The sequence below is a fragment of the Diabrotica undecimpunctata genome, chromosome 7, assembly GCF_040954645.1.
Source record: "Diabrotica undecimpunctata isolate CICGRU chromosome 7, icDiaUnde3, whole genome shotgun sequence".
NCBI classification, from domain to species: Eukaryota; Metazoa; Arthropoda; class Insecta; order Coleoptera; family Chrysomelidae; genus Diabrotica; species Diabrotica undecimpunctata.
In genome coordinates, this window is record NC_092809.1 from 107,921,477 (window position 1) to 107,948,463 (window position 26,987).

The 26,987-nt window shown below is 31.8% G+C and overlaps 1 protein-coding gene across 1 annotated transcript; it reads left to right on the plus strand.

Annotated features, from left to right (window-relative positions):
* The first annotated feature begins 286 nt into the window (after window positions 1-286).
* Window positions 287-26,987, plus strand: LOC140445693 (uncharacterized). Its single transcript, XM_072537951.1, has 5 exons — window positions 287-558; window positions 18,493-18,746; window positions 18,917-19,307; window positions 19,499-19,823; window positions 20,828-26,987. Exons 1-5 carry the CDS (start codon window positions 498-500, stop codon window positions 21,033-21,035), a joined length of 1,239 nt encoding a protein of 412 aa, XP_072394052.1. The 5' UTR covers window positions 287-497; the 3' UTR covers window positions 21,036-26,987.

Genomic DNA, 26,987 nt, shown 5'->3' on the forward strand with positions numbered 1-26,987 from the left:
TATTTCAGATTAATTTAAATTTATTCTCAAATATAATATTTTTTATATCACATTGTATACATAAAGCTCTTAGCATAAAAATATCTATAAAATTCCAACTCCTGCAAAGCCGCAATAAAATTCCCTATGGCTCGTGTCAAAGCAACAGCAACTGCTCTCATGCGGTAGGAGCGCTAGCGCTCCTGCAACCGGGAGACTTTCAGACTTTCAGCGTTATCCCTACCCTACTACCTGAAATCTTGGCACGCGTCAATGTGAGTAAATATAGAATAGCTACTTGGTTCACTTAGAGTCAGTAAGTCCTTAACCACTAACGAAAACACTCAAAAACCTTAAGTCACTATTAGAGTGCGCGTGTCAGATGACAATTCAAAATTGTCAAAATTTTTGAGGACTACCTGTTGAGGGAACAAGGTGTATTATCAAAAGTATTGTTAAGTTTAGTGTTTTGAACATTTTCTGCAACTGCTTTAAATATAAAGTGAAAAACTACAACTATGCCGCGCGCGTTTCTGATGACTCATCGCAGGTACAATTTTGAGGAAGAACACCATAAAGGTAAGATTAAAATGCGCAGTAGTTTTTCTTAAGTCTACGTTATTTGTATTTACTTTAAAATTTTTTTAATTGATTAAACTTATATTGTTGTTGTTATATTCGTAAATATGTATTACATTTTTTCTTGTAATAATTTGCTTTGTATAAAAACTTTTATAAAATATCTAAACTATTTTTAGCAAAATTGCCAATTTTGACAGAAAGTATAATACCTGACAGAAAGTATAATATGATATCTGACGTGTAACGATTTGAATATTGAATTTGGGCTACTGTTTAAATAATGTATATGAAATCGAAGTGCAAAATATCTATATTAAAATTTAATAAAAATATTAAAAGTTGTATGATATATTCCAGATTTGTAGATCGTGCTTTCATATATAAACATATTATATTAAGGCTCACATCTTGACAAACTATCTTCGTTACTCGCCTTAGTTTTTTCTTTTTAATTTTAAACACTTTTACCTTTAAGGTCCTTTTTTGGTTCATATAACCATTTTTTCTTGGTTCAATCTTTTTTTATTATCCATTTCTATTTTTATTATTATCGGTACCTTTTCTTATTTATCTCTTCTACATATCTCAACCATGTTAATTTTGCTATATTGGCTACTTAAGCTATCATAGGGTTGATAAATAATTTATTTTTTAGGATTGGTTTGTTTTCCATACATCGCTTCTTTTTTAAAACTCCAAAATTTCTGCACAAAATTTTCAGATATATTCTTTTTTCTTTGTTGATTTATCACCGTTAAGTTACTTTCTATTTCCTTTTATAAAGAATTTCTGTTTTCTTAGATTGACTGGTAATGCTGTTCGTTTAATATACTTGGATATACTGTCGTTATTGACGGTATTAAATTTGTGTTGAATATTTACTTGCTCTCCTAGTGTTTTTGTTTTACTATCAATCCTACCGAATTTTTTATAAGGGGTAGTTTATATTTAAATATATACAGATGATTTTGCTTTGTTTTTGTTTTAAACAATCCTAATTTAGGTAAGAACGTCATTTTTTTACCTATAACACGCTTCTTATGCAGTTTAGAGAAAAAAGGTTCTAACTAAAAATTATAGATCTTAAAATGTTCTTTAATTTGAGAGCTTCTAAATTAAAATACATAAAAAATTCACCAAGATAGTTGATTAAAAAACCCTTAATTTTACAGTAATTAATAAATGTTAATAACTTTGTTTTTTGTATAACAGCATGTAATATAAGTACTTAAAGTTGTGGTAGTTAATGAGTTATTAAAGTGTGCTTTAGCTTATGTATTCAGTATGTAGGGCAATGTAGGTTCAATGAAAAGCTGGTGAAATAATGCATTTGTTAAAAAAAACCAGAACCTACTATGACCAATATAAAACCGGATTGCATTTATTTTTCTTAAAACTATATTTCCATTCTGTATTAACATTAAGAGCTGAAAATTGAACAGATTAAAAACGAAGATCTAAATTTTATGGTCCATTTTATAGATCGCATATACCGAGAAGGAGTAAAAAGGTATAACCCGCTAAATAGATAGTACTCGTCAAATATTGCCACTAAAAACTGGAGGAGAGAACTGTCCGCTGCAATATCTCAACTTGTTTCTTTTTTTTTGTTTTTTTTTTTGAAAGTGTGCTTTTTCACCAGCTTTTTATTGAGCCTACTCACAACCGTGTGGCATAAAAAAATTTCAAAGTTAATATAAATGTTTAGAAGCTAAAAACTCAGTCTTTTTCAAACTGTTTTTAATAACAAATTTAAAAGTTCTTTTTTAAATACCCTATAAATGAAACCTTAAAGAATCTATTATTATTTTTTAAAATACCTCTAGAGAGACTGTTTTGGTAAGCACAGTTGTTAAATAATCACTCTTTAGGATAAACAAATTAAATACCTTATAAACTATTTGGTCGATCTGATTGAAATTTCGGATAGTTTAATAATTCATTTCAACTGCCACAATTTTAAGTAGTTATGTTACATGTGTTAATGCAAAACACAACATTATTACCATTTATAATATATTACTACAAAAATAAGTGTTTTTTATAATTATCTCGGTCAATTGTTTATGTATTTTATTTTAAAAACTCTAACATAAAGAACTTTTTATATTATACACCTTTTATTTAAAACATTTTTCTTTAGAATGTATAATAAACTGTTTATAGACAAAAAACTATATTTTTCATTTTTTCAGACTGTGGTATATATTATTTTGACATCTTTGGTTTTTGTTTTTTTTTATATAATTGTTATCAGATTTTAATTTTTAATTATTACTCTGTGTTTCTTGTCACACGTCTTTAAAAATTTAACACATTATTTTGTAACAACTTTCATTTTTAAATTTCAAAGCATGGTTTACTAAATAAGTTTAATAATAACAGCTAATTTAAATTATATTAAAAATGTATGTAATTCGCTGTAGTAAATCGTATTGTTCTTGCTCAGTACGTGTATCTCGCTCTGTGATAACTCTTAAACATTCCTATTGATATATGGAAAATCCTTTTTAGATTAGAGATCAACCAGTCTTTTCCTTATATTTTTACGATTTTTTGTTTTTAAGAGAAATTTTTAAAGTCTTAAAACGTTTGTATTTAATCTTATAATTTACATAAGTGATGGATATATCAATAAAATACTAAAAACTTTGTTTTCAAAACTTCCACAAAATTTATTCATCATCATTGGCTCCACAACCCATGGTGGGTCTTGGCCTGCTCAAGGATAAGTCTCCATTCTCTTGTATTCTTCGCCTTGGCTTTCCAGTTTCGTACTCCCAACATTCTCAAGTCTTCCTTCACCTGATCCTTAAATCGTGCTCTGGGTCTGCCTGTCCTTCTCACTCCATCTATTCTTTGGTTATAAATATGTTTTGGCGGCTCCATCTCATTCATTCTCTCTATGTGACCTAATAACCGCAGCCGGTATATTTTGATGGACCTAATAATATCAGGTTTGTCATACAGGCGGTAAAGTTCAAAATTATAGCGTCTACGCCATAATCTGCCCTCCTGTACTCCTCCATAGATATGCCGGAGGATTTTACGTTCAAAGCATCTCAAACGTTCTTCATCGCTCTTTGTCATCGTCCATGTTTCCAACGCGTAGGTGAGGATGGGCTTGATAAGAGTTCTGTATATCACTAGTTTCGTTCTTTTTGTGACTAGGCTTGTTGTTAAAAAATTTTTTAATCTATAATAGGCTCTATTTGCCAGATATATCCGTCTATTAATTTCTGCACTTACTGCATTATTCTGATTAATTTGGAGCCTAGGTATATAAACTCTCTTACTCCTTCGCAAGTATATGTTCCGATTGTTAGTTCTTCGAGTTGTGCTGCTTGTATATAATTTGATATTTTCATATACTTCGTTTCACTAGTGTTAACCTCTAGTCCCATTCTTTTTGTTGCTGTTTCAAGAACCTTGAATGATTCGACCATGTCCGCCTTTCTTCTTGCAATAATGTCGATGTAATATTGAATAGAAGGCATGATAGGCTGTCTCCTTGTCTAAGTCCTATCTAAAACTGGAACGTTCTGGAAACTCCGTTCTGCACTCTAACTTTACACTCGACTGTTGAGAGGGTCGCTTTCACCAATTTTACTAAGTGTACTAGTATGCTGAATTCTATCATGGCCCTGTACACACTGTACAGTGCGTTTCTTTCAACACTATCATAGGCGCATCTAAAATCAACAAACAGGTGATGAGTATCAGTGCCATACTCATATGTTTTTTCCAGAGCTTGCCTTAGAAGGAATATTTGATCGATCGTTGATCTCTCTTTACGAAACCCACACTGATATTTCCCTATTATGTCTTCACAATATTCCGATAGTCGGTCGTAAAGAATATATGCCAATATTTTGTATGTTACATTTAGGAGGGTTATTCCTCTGTAGTTGTCACATACTGTTTGATCTCCTTTCTTGTGGATAGGTACAATTATACCTACATTTCAGTCTTCGGCAACTTTATTTGCTTCCAGATCAGTTCTACCAGTCTACATATACAGCATGTTAGGTTTTTTTGCCATGCTTTAAAACTTCTGAAGGAATGCCATCTGCCCCAGGAGCTTTGTTTTCTTTCAATTTTTGTATAGCTTGGATGACTTCTACCTCTGTTGGGATGTTATCTTTCTCTCTTTCGTCGTCAATGTCCTCGAGTTAGATTTCTGATTCGTGGAGCCCTGTCTCACCTCTTATATTTAGCCTTTCCTCGAAGTTTTCTTTCTATTATCCCGTCCTGATTACCAATGATCTCCCCTGTTCTATTTCTAACGATTGATAATTTAGGTTTGAATTCTTTTCTGTTTTGGTTAATCCTCTTGTAGAACTTTTGCATTTCTGCTTGTGCCTTATAATTCTCTAGTTCTTTTAATTGGCTCTCTATATTCTCTTTTTAAAGGATACGTTTTTCTTCTCGTCTCAGCTGCCTATACTCTTCCTCTGTTTGTCTCGTTCTTCGTCCTTGGAGTCTTCTATATGCCTGATTTTTTCTTTGCGTTGCTTGTGCGCATTTCTCATCGTACTAGTCTGACCTTAATTTTTTACGTTATTGCTTTCCGATAACTTCAGTTGCCTCTTCTTCCAATACCGCTGTACACTGCATCCAATAGTTGTTAACATCCGTGCAGGCTTCCAGCTAGCTTTCGAGACTTTCCTTGAATCTCTTAGCTGTCTCAGGGTTCTTCAACGCTTCTACTTTAAACCTTTCCTCTTTAACTCCTTTTTCTTTCTTTGCATTGGAGATTATAGCTCTTAGTTTAGCTTGTAGTAGGTAATGGTCCGTGTCTATGTTCGCCCCGCGTCTTGCACGTACGTCTATCACGTCGCTGAAGTGTCTTGCGTCAACCATCACATGGTCGATTTGGTTTACAAACAGCTGTTTCGGCAGAGTGCCTTTCTCAAGTGATCTATTTTTGGTATGTGTTTACACATTATAGTCTTTAATGAAATAGGTTAAGGAGGGGAGACCTGTTTGTCCCTTCCTTTGGATTTAATGTTTAAAAACTATAATATTACAAAACCAATTATTACATCTGAAATTTTACATCTTGAAATTTGCATAAACCAGGACTACTTTAAATTTAATAATCAAATATATACAAATAACAGTGCAGAACTTAGAATGGATCATCCTCTAAGCCCATTGCTATCAGATATTTTTATGGATCATCTAGACACAAAGATTTCCAAACATCCCGTATTCAAACAGTTTTTATATTGATGGAGATACGTAGACGATGTACTGGTATGTTTTCCAGGAACTATCAGGCAACTTGGCCAATTTTTATCGTATATTAATTCACTCCATAGTCATATTGAATTTACAATAGAAACAGAACAAAATCAATTCATAAATTTTTTATAATTAAAAATTATCAGACTTAAAAACAAACATGAGTTCTCCGTATTTCATAAACCTTCCCATACTGACACGACTATACACAATTCATCATCCTATCCTACACACCAAAACTGGCATCGTATCATAGCATGTTACATAGATTAACAGAAATTCCGATCTCAAAATTCAACTTTGAGACAGAATTAAATATCATTAAGCAAATAGCAGTAAACAATGGATACAACGAACAAACAATTAATAAAATTTTAAATCAAAAATTACATAAGAAAGCCCTGAAAGTAGTATTTCCTCCACCAGAGAAAAAACCCAGTAAATTCTGCTCGATTACATATTAAGGCAAAATATCAACAAAAATAGCCAAACACATATAAAAGAAACTTAGGCAAATATATTAAAAACAACAAGAGCCAAAATAATAAGCACCTACACAGTAGTGTATACAAACTTAAATGGGGCTACTATCCAAAAACTTACATCGGGTAAACTGGTAGAACTTTTAGCAAACGTATAGCACAACATAAAAGGGCTTTCAATAATAGAAAAACAGATTCTACCTACGCATTTCACCTTCTAGATCATAATCATTCTTTTAACGATGAATTTTAAATTCTTCACATCCAATAAAAGGCCTTAAGCTATATTTAGTAGAATCTATGGAAATTAACAAATTAAAAACACAGACAAAATTTTGAATGAACAACTTGAGACAAACAATTCTTAAATCCTTAACCTATTTCGTTAAAGACTATAAAGTGTAAACGCATACCAAAAATAGATCACTTGAGAAAAGCACTCTGCCGAAACAGCTGTAGTGAGAAAATTGTATAATAACTTTTGTGGAAGTTTTGAAAACAAAGTTTTCAGTGTTTTATTGACTTACAATTTACGTTTAAAAGTTATGTCGGTCCTTGATACTCAGTTTATCGTTTTTTGGTAACCATCAACTAAATAACTTAATTTAGATAGTTTAATTATTCATTTACAGAAATTCGGCAATTTATTATTTTATCTTACCAGGAAGAATTACTTTGATATTTCAATATCTTTTATAGTTGTTCAAAATATCTTTTTGGAATTTAACTCAAAGCTACTCTCTTTCTGGAAATATTATTGGTAACTTATGAATGCTTCCAATAACTACTACTACTTTCGTTCTAGCAGTACCTTTTCTTTCCAAAAACAATAACAAGAAGATAATCTATATTGTTTTTAGTTTCAGGTGTTATGTTGCATTTTTTTTTAATATAGCACTGAGTTTTTTTTACTTTTTTAAGGCGTAATAGAAATTATAAACATTTATATTTTTTATAATTTTATACTAAGTAATAGTTTATTACGTGATGGATTCGATCATCACTTGAGAAAGGCACTCTGCCAATACAGCTGTAAATCTTGATAGATCTATACTAAAATTTGTGGAAGTGTTGAAAACAAAAGTTTTCAGTGTTTTATTGCTTGGTACCTAAGTAATAATTTATTAAAACATTATTTTTCTTTTATTTTTATATTGTTTCTAGAATTCTCGAGTATTAATAGACTTAGATCATATTGCCTTTAAATTTTGCTGATCCACTCTATAAAAAAATATAGGTAGATCATTTTTTTCCTTGTAAAATAATACCTTCAGTTTTTGTTTATTAATATTTTGTTACATTTTAAGTGGTTTTACTTTTTTTATTAATTATATCTTATTATATTTTGAAATTTTCAAGTATTTTGGATATAATTGAATTTATTAGAATGTTGTGGAATAAGAAATAAATATCTGTACAGTAAAAATAATGAAAAATTTAAAAATAATGGAGTATGCACCAAATTTGACTTAAAATTATGGTGAAAGAACTAGTCAAAGGTTGAACGAGAAGTCCATGGGCAGAGCAAGCAGGACCCGCTAGCGGGGACAAATGAGCGGAATCCAATTTAACCTACCTAATATTTTTTCACCCAGTTTTCACTAATTTATTACCACTCTAATAATTTTTTACCACCAAACTACCCTTAAGGGGAGCGAATTTGCTGGCTTACGATTAAAACTAGTGGATCTAGGAAAAAAATATTTAAGATACCACAGTGCTATGCTAGGTTTTTATGAATTTAGTATTTCTCTTCGAAAGTTGTTTTAATTATATTTACCATTCTGTGGCATTGTTGGAAAGTTGAGTATTCACGTCTAAATTCGGATTGGTGTTGTGGTATAATTACGTTTATGGGAACAACTTGCTCGATTTTATGTAATAGTACTTTCTAATACTTTCTTTTCTCTAATTTTAAGTCTTTCTAATACTTCCGACATTATTGGGAGTAGATTTATATAAATTTTCTTGCGTTGCAGGCTTACCAGGTTTTGGAATCATAGTAAATTGAGCAAATTTCCATTGTATTGGAAAGTAGCGAAGACGTAGCATGCTGTTGTATATTATAGTTAATAATACCACTGCTTTTCTCGGTAGCTTCTGAAGTATTTCTCTTGTTATTATATCATAGCCAGGAGCTTTCTTACGATTTAGCATTGTTATTTGTTGTCGAACCTCTGTCAAAGTAAATACTGTCAGAGAAAGAGATAATTGTCATAGGGTTTCGAGGTACATTCTTGTATTATCATCCTTATCGTTATTAGTATCTGGTGCTGAGAATACCGTTGCAAGATGCTCTATGAATACTATTGTTTTTTCTGCGTTTTCTGCGAACCCAGGTCATATCTGTTTCTTTATGGTGAATTTGTTATTGTCGGTCGTTTAAATTTTTTTGTAGCTTTCCATATGTAGTGGTCTTCATGTGAGAGGTGCGAATTATAAAACTGAAAAGATTCGGTTTTTTCTTCATGTAAGGCTCTATTTAGTCTATGAGTTATATTTATACTAAGATATTATTTCTCTTATTTGCCTTTATAAACACCAATTCTTTCTGTTTTTAGTAGCTAGTACTATTCACAGTAGCAAAGCTGGAAATAGTGTAATTGACTTAGCATTGAAAGTACATAAAAAAGCTTCAATTTGAACTTCGCTGAATTAAATTTGACCCTATAGTTTATGCAAAATTAACGATTGAAAGTCAAACAATGTAATTTTTGCGCCATTTTAAATTTTTAAAATACCTTTTGTAAAAAATTATTTTGTTATGCAAAAGGCACTATATTGTAGCTCTTTTAATTAAAAATCGAATGTGACTTCTTAAGTTCCGATTGGCCAATTCGTTTTGGGGATAGTTTAATTGTTTATAAAAATTCTATTCTACCCTACTTTTTGTCTAACTTGTATTTAATAATAAATTTTCAACCAATGCTTATCCGTGCATTTTCTGTTAGCGTTAAATATAATCTTTCAAAAAAAATCCGTTTAGAATTAGATCTCTATCTCAAAAAAGATCTCTATCTCAAATGTCCGGGAGAGGATAAAATTACAGTCGAAATGTTGAAAATCGGTGGAAGAAAAATGTATTATTAAAAAAGGTATTAAATATTTTATTTAATAAAGTAATTGATGAAGGAAAGATTCCTCAAGAATGGTACAACTCCGAAGTCATTTTACTATTCAAGAAAGGAGACAAAGCAAACATCGAGAATTACCGACCAATATCCTTGCTCTCACATCTGTATAAATTACTAACTAAAATCATAACCAACCGCCTAACACATAAGCTTGATTTCTATCAACCTATCGAGCAGGCTGGATTCAGAAAACATTTTAGTACCATAGACCACTTGCACACCGTAAGAACACTGATAGAAAAATGCACCGAGTATAATGTTCCAATTCATATGGCGTTCGTCGATTTCCATAAAGCATTCGATTCCATCGAATTATGGGCAGTGCTTGAATCTCTAGAAAATGCACGTATAGATTCAAGATACACTAATATAATTAAAAACATATATGAAAATGCCACCATGCAGATAAAGCTGGACGAAAGCACAAAAACTAATCCCATAAGACTACAACGGGGAGTAAGACAAGGAGACACCATCTCTCCCAAACTATTTACCCTTGCCCTAGAAGACATTTTTAAGAAACTAGAATGGAACAATAAGGGTATTAACGTCGACGGATCATACTTAAACCACTTGCGATTCGCAGATGACATAGTTTTTATAGCCGATAATATCCAAGAACTAAATGATATGTTACAACAATTAAATGCAGTTTCAGGAGCGGTAGGCTTAAAAATGAACTACAGCAAAACAAAAATACTGAGCCGAGACCAGACAAATATAACAATACAAAATCATACCATAGAAAATGTTGAAAATGTATTATGTATATCTAGGTCATGTTATCAAACTAGGAAAACCAAATCAAGATGCTGAAATTAAAAGAAGAACACAACTGGCATGGAGCGCTTTCGGCAAATTAGCATATATCTTGAAAAACACCTCCATTCCTGTAAACTTAAAGAAAAAGGTGTATAACACATGCATACTACCAGTTTGTACTTACGGCTTGGAGACCAAACCCTTACCAAAAAATCTGCTAAAAAATTAGAAACAACGCAAAGAGCAATGGAACGAATCATGCTTGGAATATCACTAAGAGACAAGATTAGAAACACCGAGATAAGACGTAGAACGAAGATTAGGGATATTGTGGAAGAAATTGCAAAAATGAAATGGCGCTGGGCAGGTCACGTAGCCCGATATAATGACAACAGGTGGACACGGAGAATTCTAGAATGGAGACCAAGGACGACAACAAGAAGCACGGGAAGACCTCAAAAAAGATGGGTAGATGACATAAGAACAGTAGCAGGCAAACAGTGGATTAGATTGGCGCAAGATAGAGAAAGATGGAAGCAATTGGGAGAGACCTACATTCAGGAGTGGATGGAAAATGGTTGACAAAGAGATCTCAAAAAAGATCTCTACCTTCTAAATAAAGCTGAAAACTATGTTAGCAGAGTAGATATATATTCTGACAATTCAAATTCATTTTATATTTGAAGACGATTTTGGGGTTTGTAAGAACATCAATACAAGAAGAATTAAGATTAGAAGAAGAAAATATGACAGTCAAATTAACTCCAAAGGTCTAATATAGGTTTATAACTTTTTTTAAAAAATTTCTTTTAATATCGTATTATATATATATAAAAAAAATTAAATACCTGAATAGCTGTCATTTAAAATTTTGTTTCCCTTTAGGTTAAAAGAATTTTTAATAATTTTACTTCCGTTTAAATTAAAGCACTCCTTAAACACTTATAAGAGCACACGTCTTGTTCTATAAATATTTAGTAATCATAGTCACAAAGAAAATCTGACAATGTTTGATATTTGACCTATATAACACAGTCCAGACCAGGAAGCTATTATTTATTCTTTGAACGTTATTACGAATGACTCATTGTATTTTTCCACTCTCAGATTTACAAGTAGTTCTAACGAACCTTGTTTAAGTTTTCGAAAACAATTTACATTATAGCCGTCTAAATTTGTTCTCATATTCTAAAATTTGGCATCGATAGCACAGACCTTACTACTTTTATTGACCACATGTAGATTATCAGGAAAAGCAAACAACAGTCTGCCAACTAAAAGAAACTAGAGCACAACACGGTATGTAGCAGAAAAATCGACAGGGGAAAGCTGTTAATTTATAGTTCTGGAGATTCGGTATTTGTAGGAGATATTTTAAAGCGAAGCTTCTATGCTGCCGTTGTATTACTTTTTTCTTTATAGTAAAATGCTGAGAGGAACGTCACGAAACTAGCGCCATGAGGAGAAGGCTTCACAAAATAGCGGTTCTTCATATCGATTCAATGGTCTCGATCAATTCGTTTCTATTCATCATATATTTATTTTAAGTCGGTTTAAATTAAAAACTGCATACAAAATAATTAATAAAATATAGATATTAAATGAGAAGTAAAAAATTAAAAGAATATCAATGTAAGATTCGTTTCGTAACGATTTTCAAAATTTAAAAGTCATAAATGTCATTCATTTAATAACAATATTGATTCATTTGTTCAAATTGTTGACACCTTTTGTTCAAAAATAATTTTATATACATACAATTATTATTTTTAAACATTTTATTTAGTTTATTTAATGATTAAATTTGCTATCAAATGATATTTATTTTTATTTTATTATTAATTTAATACCTCTTCTGAATTTGACAGTTCTGTCAGAAGTAAACAACGTATGCTTTGTTTATAAGTTAATAGGTGGCGTTAAGAGCAAACATAATAATTTATTGTCATATTTTAATATAATTTGTTTAAAGTATAAATCATAAAATAAATAATAAAGTTACGTTGTTTAATTTTAAAAATAAAGAAAACATAGCATGAAGCTTCGCGCTAGTCTACTGCACTGTCTACTGTATGATCTTTTTTTTTGAGCAAAACATGCTATTTAACATAAATTAAAAATGTGATAAATATCATCAGTATCGATTAAATCATCTAATAAATAACAAATATAATAAGTGATGGATTCGACCGTTACTTGATGGAAATTTATTTTATATAACAATAAAACACTGAAAACTTTCACTTGAGAAAGCCACTCTGCCGAAACAGCTGTGGTGATAAGATTTTATAATAAATTTTGTGAAAGTTTTGAAAAAAAAGTTTTCAGTGTTTTATTGTTATATAAATATAATACTGTAAAAAAGGAGTGCTCAAATGCACAATCTTTGGTGTATACGTAGTAAATAATGACGCACCAGTAAACATTAAAAACTTTTTTTTGTTGAGAAATTTAATTTTGAGGTTGCAAAAGTTGGCACATCTCGAAAAATTATCATCTTGGGAGGCTTAAACAGCAGAACTGGAAAATAAACCTCATAACGCAGTTATAGGTCAATTCGGAGAGGACCACGTAAATGATAATGGTACCAGACTAATATCATTATGCGAACAAAATGAAATGAAAATTGCAAATGGATTTTTTCAACACAAAAACATACACAAATACACATGAACGCAAAATACGAAAGGGGTTAAAATCACTCATAGACTATACAATCATACGACAAAAGACAAATATGATTGTAGAAGATGTAAGAGTATTGAGAGGAGCTACCTGTGGAAGCGATCATCACTTATTAAAAGCTAAGATCACATTTGGAATAGATTAAATCAAAAGTTGGAAAATAAACAATTTAATAATAATGAAGAACATTACACTCACATAAAAAGGTGTCTCCAGGAGGCAGCAACAGAAGCCATTGGATACCAAATCCAGAATCAAAGAAAACTTCCATATTGGTTTGACGAAGAAATAGAACAAGAAATAAAGAAGAAAAAAGAGACCAATATATAATAATTCTTAAATACAAAGAATATAACAGATAAAGTACTCTACAAGGAGTCTCAAGATAAAGTACGAAAAATGATATGTCAAACGAAAAATGAAGCATGGCAACAAAAGTGTAACATGATAAATTCACATCTAGGAGGACGAAGAAGCACAGAAAGTTGGAGAGTCTTAAAATCTTTACGATAAGATAAGAAGAGAGACATAGTGTCAACAATAACAATGGATGACTGGGACCAATATTTTGAGAAACTCCTAAGGGAAGATTTTAAAGACAGCAACGAAACACAAAATATACATATTTAACTTCGCCCATACGAATAACAACAAAAGAAGTGGAAGATGTATGTAGATCTCTAAAAAATAACAAAGCACCGGGTCCAGGTAACATCCCTGCAGAGTTACTTAAACACGGTATAACCAAACTATATACAAGTTTTGCCAAACTATATGTTTTCTCTGTGTTGTTGTATGGGGCGGAGGCATGGACGCTTACAGACACCACTATTAAAAAACTTGAAGCATTTGAGATGTGGCTTTATAGAAGAATGCTGAGAATATCATGGACAGCAAGGATCACGAACAAGGAAGTTCTAGAAAAAATGAAGAAGGAACCAGAGATTGTGTTTACGATCAAACGCATAAAATTGCAATATCTGGGACACGTTATGAGAAATCAGCACCGTTACTCCCTGCTGCAGTCTATATTGCAAGGTAAAGTCAAAGGTAAGCGAGGACCCGGTAGAAGGAGAATATCATGGCTGCGGAATTTAAGAACATGGTTTAAGAAAACCTCAACGGAGCTGTTTCGAGCCGCAGCGAGCAAGGTCATGATTGCCAATATGATTTCCAACATCCGAAACGGATAGGAACCAGAAGAAGAAGATATGAAAAAGTAATTAAAAACAGAATAGAAAGCGAATATAAAGACTTAAAGGCTAAGGAATAGACAGGATTTAGGACAGGTAGATCTACTGTTGACCTTTTGTTTTGCATTACACAGATTATTGAAAAGAAAATAGCCGTTAATCAAGAAGTACATTAAATGCAAATTTAGGTCAGTTGTTTACAAAAAAAAAACAATATACTTAATATTAATTTAATATACCATTTTATATAAATAAGTACGCTAATAATTAAAAATAAAGTAATCAATCAGTGGAAATAATAACAAATAAATGTTTTCGATTCTAAAAATGCTAAGATATTAAATAAATAATATTCATCAGTATTTAAAAATGACAATAGGTATACATAACTAACTTACCAATATGTTTAATTTACCATGACAATAATATTAATACAAATTTAATTAAAATGAAATATTCATAAGTATTTAAAAATGACAATATACGTAACTTACTTACGCATATGTTTAATTTACCATGATAACAATATTAATAAAAAAAAATTGTTTGGCGATACAACTGTCAATTTATCTGACATTGATAAATACAATATTTAATTCTTGTTTGTTGTATATATAAGTACACATTTGAACTTTCTTGAGATATTTACAAGTCTTAATTTATAATTTAACATGTCTAACGAGGCTTGTTAGTCCCGATTTCCGATTTCCGATTCACTCCCGTGCAAATTTCCAAAGTCGAACGCGCGTCTAGAAGTATAACTTCAAAAACCAACAACTCGGATTAGGTTGTAAATTTTCATTTTATTTTAAAATTTAGCATTTTTGCGTATATTACATATATTTAATAAAATTAACGTGGGGTTTTTAACTATTTCAAAAATAAAAAAGGAAATTCATATTGGGGTTTGAACTCACATACACCAGCGTATGAACCAAACACGTAAAATATTTGCCAATTAGACATGACACAAACGTATTTCAAAATTGACAGTTCTCGGTCATACAGTGATTTATTGAAATTATTATTTTGAAATACAAAAGTCTTAAATAATTATGAACATTTTATAAATAATACAAAACATATCACATAAATAATAATATTAATAAATATTATATATATATATATATATATATATATACATATATATATAATATTAAATATATATATACAAAAGGAATATTTTTATTCTCGAGAGAGAAAGAGAGAGAAAATATATCTTCTGTCTCTCTCTTACTCATTATCTTACATGTGTAATGATTTCACCGATTCACTCCCGTACAAATTTCCAACGTGGAGCGCGCGTATAGAAGTATAACTTCAAAAATTTCATTTACCCACATAGTACTACATCGCTATAAAAAGTTTTCACTTCTGTCGGTACTCCCCAAGTGCCACGCGCCGTTTATTAAAGTAGTCGTTTTTGTTCGCCTTGAGTTCTGGTTTCGTGACATCTATAAGCTAGTCTTATTTGAATTTTGTTAGCTATTTTTGTCATTGGCATTAACAGTTTGCCCTTCACACGGACACCTCCTTTCGTTTGATTGTAGTATCTGATAATAATTGGTTTTGCAGTGGCCGTTTGCTCTAATTCGTCTATCATATGCATTGATGATAACAGGATTACTAATTTATCTCCTTTGGTACATATAAACATATAGTTTCTTCTTTTATAAATGCACAATTAGTCGAATTATTGAAAGCGAAAACGTTTTGTTTTTCCTCACGGTTCCCACTAACTAAATTAAATCTAAAAATGTACGCTTGACTTTGAGTTCGACGTCTGGTTGCTTCCCAATGTATACTTGGCCTTTTAAGGATGAGCATTAGATGCTCATCAATTTGAGCAAGCCCAAAAAATTTGTATGTCATATTTTGCATTATGATTCATTTATATGGCTATTTTTTTCCTGTTCCTGTTAATAATTGTCTAAATATTACGAATTACAGTGAGTTTGTCTGTTTTTGCAAGGTCAGAACGTTTTTTTTTGGTTATAAACGCGAATAAACTTTGGGAACATTTTGAACCAATCACAACTCATAGCCGCACAAAGTAGAGGTAAGTATGAATCCGTCTTTCACTATCACATGTAATATTTAGTTTCTTCTTCGCGTGCCATATGAGAATTATTCGACGTTGGCGATCACCACTGTGAAGGCTTCTCGATCTTCTGAAATATGGAATAATTGTCCTGCATTTGTTATCTGTGTCCATTCACGAATGTTTTTTAACCAAGAAACTTGTTTTTTTCCTACACCTCTACGGCCCTCTATTTTACCTTTAAGGATCAGTTGTAATATTTTATATCGACTTCCCCTTACTATATGTCCCAGATAAGACATTTTTCGATGTTTAACGGTCTTTAGCAGTTTTCTATCTTTGTTGACGCTCCTTACTACTTCTTCATTAGTTTTCCTTGCTGTCCAAGGTATCTTCAGCATTCGTCTATGAACCCACATTTCCAATGGTTCAATTTTGTTCATGATCGATACTTTTAGCGTTCACACTTATGCACTACACAAAAGTACGGACCAAACATAACACTTAACCATTCTTTGTCTAGTTCTAAACTGAGATGATTATTGCAAAGCAATGACTTCATTTTCATAAAAGTAGTTTTAGTCGTTGCTATTCTACGTTTTATTTCTATGTCTGGATCTAGCGTAAAATTTAGCACTGTCATTTTTAACAATCTTATTAATTTTATAAAGAATCCGAAGTTTGCATACAAATACATTGTACTGGTACTTATAAAAACTTCTGTTCTCGTATTATTTATTTTTCTTTTGTATTCCAAGCAATAGATTTTAATATTGGTTTTTAAAATCTTTGTATATTGTAATTAAAAAATTTATAATCATACATACATTAATATCCTAATTCTTTTAATATAGAACTCAAAGAAATAATTATTTCAAAACACAGCAGCATTTCTCATCTCTACTTTTATTTAAGCGGTATGCTTACAAAATAACGACTTGTTGCGATCCTGGCAATTTGCCGATCACACCTTGTAGAGCCCCCCTTTCCTGTCCTCAATACAAATCTTTATGACGCTACTCCCGTCATCAGTTTTCTGACGCTATTCCAAAATTTCAACGCATATCTTTCATTGGTAACTCAATAGCAACATATTTTTCAAACTCTCGACGCAGTGTAAAAATTCTTGAAAGATATATATTTGAATATGCCGGCTGTACTAAAATTTAGTATAACATTGTTAGAAAGCACTTACATCGATTTACTGTGTGTTTTGATATGTATTTTGTAACTTATTTTGATGTGAAAATTGCAGCAATCAAAAATTGTAATATTATATAAACAACAAGGTTAGTATTACCCAAGTTTTTACTAAAAAGATAAAAAAAGTTTAAGTTTTAAACGAGAATGCCAATGGAATTCACGAAAGTCTTGAATATTCAGATTCTACTGTAAGTCTTCATTTGATGTCTCGATATAATAGCATAACACACACATAACACTTCATCATTCTTTGTGTTAGTTCCAAGTTAAAAATCCTTAGTCATTGCAATTCTGTGTTCAACTTATGTCTGGCTCAAGTTAATTCGTTATGACAGCTTTCACATATGTCAATTCCATTGTACCTAAGAATAAAACTCCCAACTAACGCCTGAGCATCTCTAGAAAAAGAGAATTTCAATATCAGCGTATTTAATAACAATTATGGTGTCGTCAAACAATCCATGCAAGTTTGCCGTATAAATATTAAAAAGAACAGGACTCAATACAAAGCACTATGGTAGATCATTATTGACAATTCGAGGACCATACAATGCATTTTTATAATCTCGGATATAAACTTGTCTTTTTTCGAATAGATCAATAATGTTGGCTGATACTTGAACGTTAATTCCAATATTTACTATGCTTTTTTGGAAAATATTCAGATTTATGGCATTAGAAGCGCCCTCTAGATCAATAAAGAGACATAACGAGTACCCATTTTTTTAAAAACAAGTAATAAAACACTGATAAACAGTGCTTCTCTTAGTGATTCAGCATAAACAAGTGCCGAATATAGTTCAAAAACCAAATTATGTTTCTTTAATATTTGCTTTATTTTGTATTAGATTCTGGTGTGAGGAACTAAGGAATAAGAGTTAATAAAAGTTAATCAATCAATAATCTGAGCATCACCTTGCTTTCTGTCTTTTACAGATTGCGATGTAGATCTTGGCCATTACGGAGAATCTCCTCGGTACATATGCAAACATTTACACATATAACCAAAGTTAACAATTTTCCCCTCGGTTTTGTATTATCCAGAAACATTTCTATCAATGTAAACCTCTTTAAATCTTCTCGGTACAAATGCAAACATTTATACTTATAACCAAAGTTAACAATTTTACTCTCAGTTTCGTATTATCCATACACATTTTCATCAATGTTAACCTCTTTTGCAGGTCATAGTCCTGAACACAACGTCAGCACTGCTGAATCAATGAGTGACATGCAATCAACAGAAAATAGCTCAGAATGTCCAGATGAACTTTACAATTTGACCAAACTAGCAGAAGTTGCTGTTGCTACCGGTCAAATACTGGAACAAAGAAGACTTAATTCCTCACCTGGTACTGAAGAGGAGCCGCCGTCCTATATATACACCCACAAATTATTCGACAAGTCGTCTCGAATACCAAGACCACACCTAACTAAGGTGAGTATTGAATATCGTAGGTGGCAAACAATTGTAAAGTTAGCAGTTTTTTGTATTTATATTTTAATCTAATTTATTTCGATATTACAGAAAACTATACAGTTTTCAAAATATTCTAAAACAAACATGATTTTTTGTATCTATTATTTATATCAAATAATTATTTTTAGACTGATGAAGATTCCAAACCTACTATATTTGACCTTTCTTCCAAACCTCAACAATCCATTTCACCTTCGCCACCGGAACCGTCAAACTCAGAGTCACCACAAAACATCCTGGTATCATCTACTTCTACATCGTCAGAGCATCATGAACATGAGTGTTCTGAGTGCGGCAAACGCTACAGTACCTCCAGCAATTTGGCCAGACATCGTCAAACACATCGAAGTCCAGCCGACAAAAAGGCAAGACGATGTCCGCATTGTGATAAGATCTACGTCAGTATGCCAGCTTTTTCGATGCACGTAAGGACTCATAACCAAGGTTGCAAATGTCAGTATTGCGGCAAGTGTTTTTCGAGACCTTGGTTGCTCCAAGGCCATATTCGAACACATACAGGTAAGTTGAAAAGGTCTTTTTTTAAAAAGTTGTTGTTTGGTATCATTTGCTCCAATTTTAGTAGGATAGGAGCTATCCTGATGATTTAACAGACTAATTTTACCTTAAAAAAACTAGTATGATAAAATATTTATTAAAAATAGTCTATTGTTTAGTATTAAACAATTTAAAAATGTACTTTTCGCTTTTAGGCGAGAAACCATTTAAGTGTACAATCTGCAACAAAGCATTCGCGGACAAATCTAATCTCCGAGCCCACATCCAAACCCATTCCAATACGAAACCCCATATTTGCGGTAGATGCGGCAAAGCCTTCGCTCTTAAATCATATTTGTACAAGCATGAAGAATCATCTTGCATGAGAATGAATGGAGGTAGACATAATTCCAGGGAAGCAACTCCAGACAAAATGATGTCTACATCTTCGCCAACGCCGGTCATTGTATCTTTGTCTCAGAGGATTTCGGACTCGGTTATCAAAGGACCCGATGTAATAAGGACTCCTATGCTATACAGGTAAGATGTACTCATTAAATTATTTACAAAATTTTTGATCATTATATTTTGCTATTCGATCCACCTGATTTTAATATATACAAATAATAAAAACATTAAAATTATATTATTATAATTTAGTTTTATTAAGTTTTTATATTATTTTCAAACCAGTCATAGTTTAACCCAGCTGCACACCCCCTTAAGTATGACAAGGGTGAATAGGGTGATACAATTCATTGGAACAGGGAGGATTAACTCCTGTAATCAGGAATCACTCCACACCGCTCCTATGCTCCAAACCGTCCCTATGCACTTCTCCACCGATAGCGCTCTGATGCGCTGTAGAGACTCTCAAAGCTTATCAGCAAAGTGCTTGTCGTTTGGGAGTCCTGGGTACAAGGTCCCCCACACGTAAGGCGTTCTATTGCCGCTATCTCTAGTGACTTATCATGGATCTGTATCCTAAAGTCCTTGCTCTGGATTCTTATCTAGATATGATTATCTGGATTATCTGACTGTTTGCTAATGTTTGCTGTTTGGGTATTCTGTCCTTCCATCTATGGTACACATCATACCTTAATATCAGTCATAGGATCCGGTTTAGGTGGTTTTCTAACTCGGCAAATTTTGTTCTGGCTTTCTCCTCCATCATCTCCAGTACCTTTACGTGTTTTAAAGTCTCTAAATAGGAACCATTGAGTGACGCATCTGGGCACGTTTGCAGCTTCTCTTTGACAATTATGTGCTGTTTGATTTGAATCTTCTTTTTGTTGCTGGGACTTGTGTGTCCTCATGCAAGAGATGCATAGGTATTTAGGTATTTATTCCTAAAAGCAAAGATTGTTCAAAAATTATACATTTTAAAAGCTAGTCAACGAGATGTGGTATTCAGTTCTTTTGTCTGTTTTTCCTGTTGTTTCGTCTTCACAATATGGTTGATCAAGAAAGAGTTATTTGAATCTTTGAACAATTTTGTATCCTGCAATTGTTTAGTTCATCATTTAAAACTTAATATTTTTTAGGTCTACAGTAATATCACCTAATCCAGAGAGAATCCTTTACTCAACCATCAAACATCCCTCAGTGATATTAAACACTACAAGATACGGAGCAAATATTGGACTCCAAGATCAGCCGATGGACTTTTCTTCGTCATCTAACAAAGACAGATCCTTTGGTTCAAACGGAGATAGAGGAGGTTACGCCTTAGGCCTAGCCATTGCTGTTTGAACAGATCATAAAATTCCTTTCTTTTTGTGGGACCACAAAAATTCCAAATGGTTTAAATTAAATTCTTATTAAATTGACCAATGTCAGTATATGTATTATTGTTTGAATTTAAATAGTGTTTGCGTTATTTGAAATAAATTGTTTATTAGATGAATGTATTTGGTAATGAATATGAGGCGGTATATAAAATTGTGATTTTTTAGATTTTTAAAAAAAATTTTATAGTAGAAGAAATTCAAAGTAGCACAATGTTACTTACATTTTTATACAAATGAATGTAAACTCTAAATTAGCTAATGAAGATAATATACAAATTAGGTTTGAACAAAATAAAAAAAAAAAGATTGATGTGGACGTTGAACAGAAAGCTTTGAAAGTTGATTGGTACTACGTAGGCTAAAATTAGTATTTAAAATTACAGATTAAAAAGATCATATCCATAGATTTTAATATATGTACTTTATTAGCTGTATATGCATTAGTTTGTTTTTAAAATGTTTCGTTGAATTACTGTTTTTCATTTCTTGCTGCTTTTCCAATTGAAATGCATTTCTTTTTCTTGTAATTCCGTCTCCTTTTGGAGGTTGGTCATCTTTATAGCTATTCGTACTCTATTTGCAGCTGCTCTGAAGAGATCTGAATTGCTATTATACCATTGTCGAAGGTTTCACAGCCAGGAAATGTTTCTCGGCCTAATATTTCTGGGTAATTCTACGTTAACTATGAAAAGTTGATCAGACGACCCCTCTCGATTTGGCTCAAAATTTTACAGACGTATTCTATACTTTTAAATATAATGAGTTAGCAAATGTCAACTTTCTGAGTCCAAAATAGCGGTACATGGGTAATTCAATTTTTTCCAAATTAAAAATTTGTTTCCCGTATTATATTACTTTTTCTTGGATAGCGGGTTCTAGATGCTTAAAAAATATCCGAAAATACATTTTTAATATAACCTTGTCAGCTAAACATGATTCTGGTGTTAGCTGGGTGTAGCCTTACTATTAAGGAAAATTCGAAAATTTCGAAAAATCCTTTTTTCCTTAAAAAGAAATCACATATATATTTTGTTCTTTCAAAAATTAGGAAAAGTTGTTAAAAAGTATATACTTTAGGGTAAAAATAAGTACAGCTATTACATCAGATAATAAAAATGGTATAACATTCACTTGAAAGGCCAAATTCCCAATTTTTCCGAAATTTTACTGTGTTTCATTCTGAATATAGATTTGGATTCCCTGCAACATTTTACATAAAGTAGTATATTTTAATGAATAATATCAATCCAGATATCCTTCTTAACAAACACATTTCATACACTTCCAGTCTACTTATTGTAGCTTTGTAGACAATAATTTTCCCACCACTTCAAAAGTTAGATAGGTAGACCTTGGGCAGTAAGTCAGAGTTTTACGTCTGCTTCTAAAACGTTTTCATTTTAAAACATCCAATGCTTCACGACAGCCTTGTCTGGTGCCTTTTCTAATTTTGCACTGCTAAGAATATATGTTTTCCAATCTAAATATTGCTTCATTGTTTTAATAAACACTTCAAAACAAACGTCTAATCACTATAATAAGGAAAAGAACTAAAATAATGCTCGTCTTCATACAGCACAAACTATTGGAACTTTTATAATTGAAGAGAATATGCTTTTATGATAACATAATATTGTTACACTTATTTGAAATAACTTGATTAAAACACCAACAATATTACAATACTTTAACGCAGTGACATCTTTCAACTTTAAAAACTCAAATGCTACTGTTATTAAACTGTCAACCGCCTGTGTTTATTATACATATTCTGACTTTCCAGACATTACTATACATTTCGGGATTTTTCGAGGACATCTCGAACATTTTAGATTTTTTAATAAAACTGGTCTATCAGGGACCGATTAAGGCCAGCAGGGTAGATTAGTTCCATTTAACGCAGCTAAAATCTCTTGATATGAACTATCTTGGGATATCAATATCCAGACATAAACGATTTATGCTTGAAAATCTGTTTAAGAGACGGGTGTTATTGAAAACCCTTTTTAATTACCGAATATATAGGGGAGTTATATGTAATTGGCCAAAAGAAATTTAGTTACTTAATTTTTAGGCATAAGTCAAACACGCAGGGGTCTATTGAACCAGTGGCGCACCCAGAATTTGTATGAGAGGGGGTTTGAAATTTTTTTATGTTACCTTCATTTTGAGTCCCTAAAATTTGGGTTTTAGTTTAATTTAAATTACTAAAGATAGCAGTGCCAAAGATTCAGGTATCTATTATCCTGACTACCAACTAAAACCACCCTCTCTTACTTGTGCGCAGTTGACTGTCACACGCACCGTACTCCGAAAGTGAGGTGGCCGCTGTAAGGCTGATGACATTTTTGGAACACTCCCTTCTCTTATCTAGATCTTATCTATTATTGTGAAGCTATGTTCTTGTGGCATTTTTAAGTAATTACTATTTTAATGGGAATAAGCTACAATCGAAGGTTAAAATAAGTTTATTGACGTTTGACATTAATCCAACTTGTAAACACAATACATTTTGGAGACGGCTATCGCCGTATTCCCGTTCTCCTCCGCCAATCCTCTCGGTCTAAGGCATGCTCCTTCAACAAACCTCTCGATTCCATTACTCTTCTAATTCCTTCATTCCATGAGCGTCGAGGTCTACCTCTTTTTCTTCTTCCAGTGGGCTTCCACTTGTGAATTTTTTGGGACCAACATTTGTCAGACAATTTGTCCAAACCATTTTGAACCTCTTCTTTCTATTCTGCCAATGACCGTTACTGTAGCATTCATGTTATTTCTTATAGATTCGTTGGTCTTCCTTTCCTGCCTTGATGTTCAAGCAGTTCTTCTCAAATAATCCATTTCAACTGCCAACAATCTTCTCTTCAGGTCTGCATTAGTTGTCCATTCTTCAAAACCATAACAAAGAATTGATTAAACCATGGTTTGCCATATTCTTTTTTTGTTCCTTTTGGAAATGTTGCGATTCCACCATAAGGAGTTCAGACATCCTACAATTTTATGTCCCTGATTAATTCGGTGTTTAATTTCGGTTTCTCCCAAGCCGTTCTTAGCAATAAGTGTACCTGAATATTTAAATTTTTCCACTTGTTTGATTTCCACTTCCTCGTCTATCAACACTTCAAACCTTGCATCTGAATTGATAACTAAATATTCTGTTTTCTTCATGCTGACTTGTAACCCCCATTTTACATATTCTCTGTATAGACGCTTTATCATAAATTCTAGATCATAAGAATCTTGAGCTAGGACGACTTGGCCATCAGAAAAGTTCAGCGAGAACAGTACGTCATTTCCTATGGGGATTCCTATTCCCTGGCAGTGGTTTTTCCAATTTTGGAGGGCTGCCTCAATTTATAAATAAAACAGTAAGGGTGACATACTGCATCCTTGTTTTAGTCCTTTAGTTATTTTTATTGGCTCTGATAGTTTATTTCCGATTTTTAGGTATGTAGTGTTATCGTTGTATACTTCTGTGATTATTCCTAAAAGGTATGGATTAATGTCGAATTGTTGTAAAGCTTGCCACAATTTAAGTCTTGGAACTGTATCATACACCTTTTCTAAGTCGATGAAGGCTAGATGTACTTCGCTACCAACCGCTATTCTTTTTTCTATTAATGGTTGGACTATAAACAAGTTATCAGTGCAAGATCAAAGATCAAAGATTCAAACGTCAATAAACTTATTTTAACCTTCAATTGCGACTTATTCCCATTAAAATAGTAATTAGGTCTTATCTTTGTCGTTGGCCCGGTTTGTGGTTTTTTTCTTCTTTCTTTTTTAATGACTGCTCGGATGTAATTGTGTATACTATTTCATCCCTCCTTACTTCCCGCCATTTTCACGATCATCTCTCTTACAGTCATAGGGTTCATACCTATTTCTTTATACATTGTGTTTCTCTCCACTGTACATCTATTAAACTCCAGCATTTTGTGAGTAACAATGTCGGAATATTCGCAGTATAGGCATTTATCTGTATCTGTCTTTCTGAACCTATGAAGATACGTCATAAAACAGACAAACTACCCAATCCCTTAGACTCGGGATCAACATGTTGGTCCACTGGGCAACATCTTCTTTGTTGTTCCACTCTTCTTGCCATCTTTCCATTGATCTTTACCTTTCTTCTTTTTTTTTATTGCTGTTGCTAAATGCTCTGTTTTCTCATAGAGATGTCTCTTTTCTACTGCTAAAACATGAAAAGGAACACAACCCGTGATAGTCCACAAGGCCGCCGCAGATACAGTCCTGTAGGCGCATGCTACTCGCAACAGACTCGTTCTGTCTACTTTTGTCATAAGCCTAATATTAGGTATCTATATCTAAATATAATGAAAAATATTATTAATTATTGTGTATTAATTATTGTGTATTTATACAATAATTATTGTGTTCTACATTTTTAAAGTGGTAATTTAATTATTCAATTAGCGTTTTGGATTTTTTGTATTGTGTGTGAAAGACATGTTACATCTTCTTACTATTCTTTATATATTTTTTACTTTATATGCCCTAAGGGGGGGGGGGGTTAACCTCCAAAACCCCCCCTGGGTGCGCCACAGTATTGAACAGTAAATGGGTTTTTGTTGAATTTTTAATGGTTTTTTATTCTCACTCGTAAAATTGTAGAAATATATTTTTCATTGTTATCAAACTTTTATTTCTAAATAAAAATATCAATTTACTTTTTCAATTTTACATCAATTTTTATTACTTTTTATTCTGTCGATTACAAATTTTTGGCGTTCACAACTTCCGTATTTATTTTAAAATAATTGGTACTATCATTTATCTTAAAGATATATTTAATAATTAATACTATCTATATGCAAAAATCTTTAGAGAACTCTCCTAACTGAAATAATGTTCATAATAACAATTATCTTTGAAAGATGTACATATAATAACAGTATAGTTTATTGTATACTGTTATTTGAAATACTCTTGCAAACATTTTGAGAGACATTTATTATGGGGGATATCTCCATGCTACTAGTCAAGAGGAATAGGTATATCTAATTTTAGTTTACATACAATAATTAAATTTTTTCAATTAGTTATTTTAAATTAGAGACTTACGACATTCACTCTTTAATTTCAGTGCCGAATGAGATGTTTTAAACATTTTAGAACAAGAATGAGTACTTATGCACTGTGTTCTTTGTTTATATTATGTCCAATAGCTATATAGACTGTGAATAGTTTTATTTATATTTGTAACCAATATCATGTTTATCAATTTGTATTTAAATCAAGTGCAATTTGCCGGATGTGCCTTAACAATACTCATTTCTGTGACTTATGTGTGCCAATATAGTAATAAGTCTATTATAGTAAGTGTATATATTTTAAGCTGTACTTGAAGGTGCTATCTATATATTTTTGTTTTGATTTCTGCAATGTCCGATGCGGCAGCTAATATTTAATAATTTGGTTAAATGTAATCTAAGGTCTGTATATTTTCATTGTGTATGCTTCATGGTTATCTCATTAATTAAGACTGAAACTGGTGCAACGAAATCTGTTCGACAAAATAAGTTTCTATAGTTTATCGTTAGGTTAAGCATACGATAGTTTTTTTTTATTTATTATATACAACATATATACCAAAGTTTGATTTAAAACTAGATATTTATTTGGACCCTAATAGAGTCTTAAAATATCCAGCTTATAAGACCGTTTATTAATATTGTTATGATAAAATCTGAACAAGAATCTGTTACAGCAATCTAATTGTTACAAATCAGAATCTACTTGCTAGTTATCATCGTTTATTAGATATTTTTCATTTAATATTTCACCCATATACAGTGTGACCCACTTAGATTAGAAACACATTTATAAAAAAATTTATAAAGTTGTTAACTGATTTTAATCTCATATAATAATATACTTAGGAATATAATTT